The sequence below is a fragment of the Denticeps clupeoides genome, chromosome 10 (assembly GCF_900700375.1).
Source record: "Denticeps clupeoides chromosome 10, fDenClu1.1, whole genome shotgun sequence".
NCBI classification, from domain to species: domain Eukaryota; kingdom Metazoa; phylum Chordata; class Actinopteri; order Clupeiformes; family Denticipitidae; genus Denticeps; species Denticeps clupeoides.
Genome location: NC_041716.1, coordinates 12726657 through 12732924, shown reverse-complemented (window position 1 = coordinate 12732924; position 6268 = coordinate 12726657). Strand labels below are relative to the sequence as shown.

The 6268-nt window shown below is 44.0% G+C and overlaps 1 protein-coding gene across 8 annotated transcripts in view; it reads right to left on the bottom strand.

The window, feature by feature from the left end:
- Positions 1-1024: 1024 nt before the first annotated feature.
- The window catches only part of agrn (agrin), a 188445-nt gene continuing 183201 nt past the window's right edge, over positions 1025-6268 (bottom strand). For all 8 annotated transcript variants that reach the window (XM_028992672.1, XM_028992677.1, XM_028992676.1 and 5 more), the window contains 3 exons: positions 5713-5937; positions 5496-5599; positions 1025-3582 (listed from right to left, as the gene is read on the bottom strand). In XM_028992672.1, coding sequence (XP_028848505.1) covers positions 3425-3582; positions 5496-5599; positions 5713-5937 — 487 coding nt within the window. In that variant the 3' untranslated portion in view covers positions 1025-3424. The remainder of the gene's footprint in view (positions 3583-5495; positions 5600-5712; positions 5938-6268) is intronic.

Sequence of the window (6268 nt, the reverse complement as noted above, 5' to 3'; positions counted from 1 at the left end):
CGCAGGGCTGCCATCGAGACGCTCCTCTGCCGGGGCTGACGTCACCAGCCTCCGGAGAGGTTAATCTGCCCGAAGATGGGGTTATGCAATTGTCTGAAGAGAAGGCTTTCATCTGTGGATCCCGGCCCCACCCCTTCAGCATCACACCCACCGATACAGGCTGATCTGTCTGGAGGGAATCCGGCTTGTCCGTGTAAATGCGAGCGCAGAGCCCGATTTTCACACTTCTGGAGCCTTATGCATGGAAAATATTCTGTAGACTTGCTAATCACCTTTTGAGAATAATTTGCTTCGCTGCACACTGAATTTCAATGGAGTCGTTACAGAGAGAAATGATGTTTTATGTTTTAAGAAATTCCAGTCCTGGAAGATTTAAAATCTCCAGTAAAAAAGTGGCCTTCCTCTGCCAACCTGGTCCACCAGTACAGCTGACCTCGTGCCCTTATAGCCCAAGGCCCTGAAAGTCCTCTGGTCCAAAATAAAACTCCCACGAAGGACGAACAATGGCGGCCACAGAGGTGCTGCCGTGGTCGGACAGCCGAGGCCTTGTTGCGAGCCACATAAGGACCTCTTTATTGCGGCGGCGGTGGCATGATGGCTCTGCGCGAGGCCTGCAGTCACGGACCGGTCACGTCAGCGTTATTCCCCGTCCGCCGCAATCAAATGGATTATTTTCTCCGGCGGTCGTCACGAGAAAAGCTCCCGCGCCAGATTTCCTCTTATACCTCTGGTGACGGCCTTCATCTTGTCAGCTGTGATGCCATTTTATTTGTCCTTTAAAAAAAAGTGCATTGTTGCATAATTCATAAATCCTCTTTGACCTTTCCTATAATTTATTCCCTCGTGCATTTAAAAATAACAAATCTTGAAATATGCTTACGGCTGGCCTGCTTTTATTTTCTGACCGGTGTGGAAGCCTCTGGATTTAGGGCCGCATTTTAATTAATTCTTCATTAACAAGGGCGGGTCACATTTTAATCACAATTAAAAAAAAAAGAAAGATCACGGTTAAAGAATCCAGTTGGTTCTTTGTTTTGTTTTCTTACACTTTATTTCATGGTGGTAGAAACACAAGACACGGGTAATAAAGTTAGTAATGTAAAGTCATGCCCTCTCATACTGTGCACTGCCTTTCACATATATTCAATCAAAACAGTAGTTTACAAAGGCCAGTCAGGAAATCCACATGTAGACATAAATAAACAGAAAAAAATAGAATTTATACAGTAAATAGTATATTTGCAGAGCCCAAAATAGGTTTATTACAGGCCCTGGGATTTTAATGAGCACTATTAATATCATTTCTGACATGATGGATAAATTTACATTTCAGGGGTGGGGGGTGATTCAGAACAGAACGGCTAAAATGACGTCCGCCGCCAATGAGTGGCGTGTGATTTAAGGCAATTCTCAAACACGTCTCCTCCCAGACCTCGGATGATGGGCCATCTCCGGCGGTCCGCGTACTTCGTCCTCCCGAGTGCACACACAGGATGTCCTCTTTACGCACAGTTAACTGGACCAAGTCCACAACTTGGAGCAAAATTACACACAAATAATAACAAAAAATAACAAATGGAATGTTTGTTTTTTTTTTGTGACATGGCGCACAGTTTAGTGCAGGGATCTTCCTTGGAGCTCTGGGACACACAAAGTCCCGGCCCGGACATGAAACATTCATATTCCCGGTGACTTTTTGGCCCCTCCCCTCCCCCAGGTCACAGGTATATGACAACATGGTGAATAAAAGGTGAATAAAACAGAGCAGACTTGGTTCCAGTGTATTAAACAAAAAGCCTCCAGTCACACATGGCTACATTTCTCATGGAACACTGCAGCGCTGCACAAAACGATCTCTTTCAGAGGGGGAAACGAAAAAGTAAAACCAATTTTAAAAAGCATTAAAAGCAACATGATCATGACACCCTATCTCGAGTTAGCATGGTTTGCTATAGATTATTTAAAGGTATGCTGTATATTGAAAACTATATATGTAAATTATCGGTTTTGGGCCAGCGATACGAACATTTGCATGGTTTTGCTTCTTCTTTTTTTTTTTAAACATCTTTTAACAAAGTTCATCTCAACAATACAAACCCATGCATTATTAATATATCCATTTGTTATTGTTATGATACGCTTGTTTATTTCGCACTGCTGTTTTTGGGGTGACAGCCCTCAGATGCAAGGGTTTACATGTTACATAATCCCTTTATTTCACAGCAAGAGCTGAAAAAAACTTTTTTTTTTTAACATAAAATTTACTTTCAAAAGTAAGACAAAAATATTAGCTGTGAAATATATTAAAAGACTGAAAGTCCCAAGAACCTCATTGCTTTTTGTCTCCCTGCAGAGAATTCTCACCCCTTCTCTTCTGTTTGCATCTCTGATGTCTTCAGCCTGTGCTACAGCGCCTCCACATGGTGAGCTGTAGGAACAACGCTTTTGATATTTGCTTTTCGCAAAAATTTAAACATCTGACAAATAAAGAACTTTAAGAAAAACAAACAACATTTATAAAAAGTTAAATATTTATATATATAGATATGTATATATCTATTCAAAGAAACAAAAAATTCAAATCAAATCAAAAGACCATAAAGTTCTAGAGAAATGCCAAACACCGGGATTTACAGGGATCCACCTGAACATTGGTGCTACGGTACGTCTGCCGCAAACAGAACAAACCAAGGACATAAAAATGGTAAATTAACCTGACATTCTGCATGCAACACAGGGCTCATCAGATGTACTCTTCTAGGATATCATGACACAAAGAAAAGCACAATTCTGTAGCATAATTCTGTAAAAAAAAAAAATCACCATCTCATGTTTTTACATATGGCATTTTCATATTTTGATTGCTTGCAAATGTGATTCTGGGTTTCTCCCAAATGCTAAGCATTTCCTCTGCCAGCCATTAGAAAAAAAAAACGGGACATGAACCAGTTTTCAGGTCTTACGTCAGTGAAGAGCTGATGCTCTTCAGCACGCAGTTCGGAGCAGAACCGTGAGTTGGGTGGAATGGAGGAAGAGTGTGGACCACAGTGTGGAGTTTATGGCATGAAGAGAAGGCATTTCAGAGAGGACAACAGCACCAGTGTCATTCATCACTGTTCAAGTAAAGAGCAAAGTTATGCATTCTTTTTTTTTTTTTTAATATGACAGTTTCTCTTCTTTTTGTGACACCATGTTCACCTGCCTTAGTAGGGGTGGGGTTACGCATGAAGGTGCAGATAAAAACAAACAAACAAACAAATAAAACCAACCAAAAAAAAAAACTAATCAAAAGAATGTATTTTTTCCCCAATATAAAAAGCGATGAACAGTATACAAAAATAGAAAATAATTACAGCAGTAGACATGGCGTTTTTCGGAGGGGAGGTGAGGGGGTGGGGTGGAGGTGGGCGGGGTTGCTGCCAGGCTATTTGGCGGAACAATGTAATATTTTGGGGCTGTTCAAGGCATCCTCCACCAGGTGCAGCTCCACCCCGTCCACGAGCACATCCTTCACGCAACCCACGAACCCTGTGCTGTAGGCCTTTGGCAAACGGCGCGCCACACCCAGCTCCTCTAGACCACCTGGGGAGGGAACAGAGGGACAAAATGAAGCAAAGTCACACTGATGACGATGCAGAGATACATCACACCCACACATGGCGAATATGACATATACATAAATAGGCAGAACTGATATAAATAACATAATAGAATGTGCAGAAACACTCTCTCACACACACACACAAACACTAACAAAAATGGAAACCTGAAAACTGCATTCACAAATATACACGTATATATACAGACACAAGCACAAAACGCAGGTGCGCATACACACAACCAACACACGCACAAACACACTGACAAGCAGGCAAACAGGCTATAAAGGGAGAGCAGGCTGACAGCAGACGGGGATTCAGCCCAGAATTTCACTCCGACTTTCAAGCAGGAGATGAAACGAGCGAATGACATCAGTGCTGTGGGTGGGAATTCGTTCTCTCGACCCCCAAACTCTACCAACTCTGATATGTGCAGAAACAGAACGAGAAGGAGGATAAATAAGAAGGGTCTTGGGGGTGTGGTGAGGCCAGCAGGTGAGGCTTTGTGTTGTGTTGGTGTCAGATGGCATGTCAGCTGCTCTGACGTTTGATTTTTCACCTCCTCTGTAAATGAAAGGGCGGTGGTTTCCTCCTCTAACTCTGTTTGCAGGGTAAATGGCTTAGTGATTAAAAGCCCCTGTCCCAATTAATGGGATTTCGAGGATCAGGGTGGGGGGATGGGCACGGCTAATTTTTGTGCACACTACAAACAGATGAGTAAATAAATAATAGGGGAGGAGAGAGGGATTTCTAGCTTTGGGGGCCCCGAGAATAGTGCCGTCTGGCCTGAGGGCGTCCTAACACCTCCCACACACACAGATACACACCCCATCACATTACTCAAAAGATTGTCACACTCACACACACACACACACACACACACTCTTACATAAAATCACACACACGGTCTCCCATCCAGTTCTGCAGATGTTATATACAGGTAAAAACAGTGCAAGTGAAACTGAGTGCAGCAGATCTGCAGGGACCCTCTGATCCTCCTACAGGAATTTGAAGATGATTGATCACTGCAAAGCTCTGGGCTGCAGAGGTAGAGGTGGTCAGGTGAAAGCCAGGATAAAAAAATGACCTTGAGTGGCCAGACCTCAGGACTGAGATTTGGTTAAAAAAAAAAAAAACGTTGAGTGAAGATTCTACAGAGCAGGTGCCCAGAGGAGGTTTGCTCTAAGCTCCCTGCAACAAGAAGAGTTCTACTGCAACCACACTGCTCTCCAGAGCTGACTGGCCATCACCCATCTACTGCATGAATGTGTGTGTGTTGTGTGTGTATCTGTGTTGTGAGGGAGTAATGGACTGCAGGCAGACTGATGCCTTGAGAACGGAGGGAAGGGTGAGAAGAGTTCATGAGCAAAGAAAGAGATTTATGCTACGTTCACCCTGCCTGCTCGAAGGGAACAAGTTCTGATATTTTGCTTTAATGTGACAGTATCAGCTCTTTCATGAATTTACATTTTACATTTATCAGACGCCCTTATCCAGAGCGACTTACAATCAGTATTTATAGGGACAGTCCCCCCCTGGAGCAACTTAGGGTTAAGTGTCTTGCTCTGGGACACAGTGGTAGTAAGTGGGATTTGAACCTGGGTCTTCTGGTTCATAGGCGAGTGTGTTACCCACTAGGCTACTACCACCCACTACTACCACCACCTACTACCATGAATGTGTGAGCCGAACTACATCAAATCTTTTCAATTCGGAATTTGGACCTGCAGTGTCACGTTTTCCTTCCGTAAGACAGCAAATGACCTCTTTAGGTCATTGCCTGAGAGGCAGAGTAGAAGGAAAGAACCAGTGCAGGTGCGAAGATATTCTGTACAAAATAACCCCAAGGAATGGAGAACAGATGAGGTCAGGGGGCAGAAGGGTTCTATGACTCACCCAACCAGAGAGCACCGTCCGTGTCCAGCTGAGTAGCAGCCAGCGGTGATGACCCGGTAACTGCGGCCTCGTTACCGACCTGAAGAGAGCCGTCTCTAAGGGCCCTGCAGAACAAGTGGGAGAGGAAAAGAGGAAAGTGCATAAAAAGTTCAAGACCGGTCGTGATTGGCTACTTCCTTTGCATCTGTGTTCTAAATGTTGCCTCTGACTGGCCCACCTGCTAGCCTTTATGCGAATCCAGCGATTGGTGTTGACCCTCACAGATGAGCGCAGGACTACTGGTTTGGAACCCAGGTCATAGGTCATCTGGACACGGCCGTCCACTATGGCGAGGGCGATGTAGTCGGAGCGCTCCACGCCCTTTCCACTCCAGAGGATCAGCCCCTGCGTGGCCTCCGTCTTAATGCTCAGCTCAAACTTATTCACCAGCAGGGCCTTCTCACTGCACCAACCAGCAGACAGAGAGAGAGAGTCAATTCATGGCTTTATTACAGAAAGAGGGTGTAACTGCTCGTTTCTCTTTACTGGCATGAATGGTGAGCTCGTGTGATGCCGTCTGTGTGCCACAGTAAAGCCTTGAGTGAAGAGATGCATGAATCTGAATTAAATGGCAGTCAACTGTTTTGTTTTTTTGTGTGGAAATAATGGTATTTAAATCTCCCTTTCAGAGGATCCTTTTTTATTTAATGTCATTAGTGCCGTGACCACTAACGAATTAACGCTCGCAACTAATATGGAAACGTTAATACGTTATTTTGCTTTTAATTATTTAT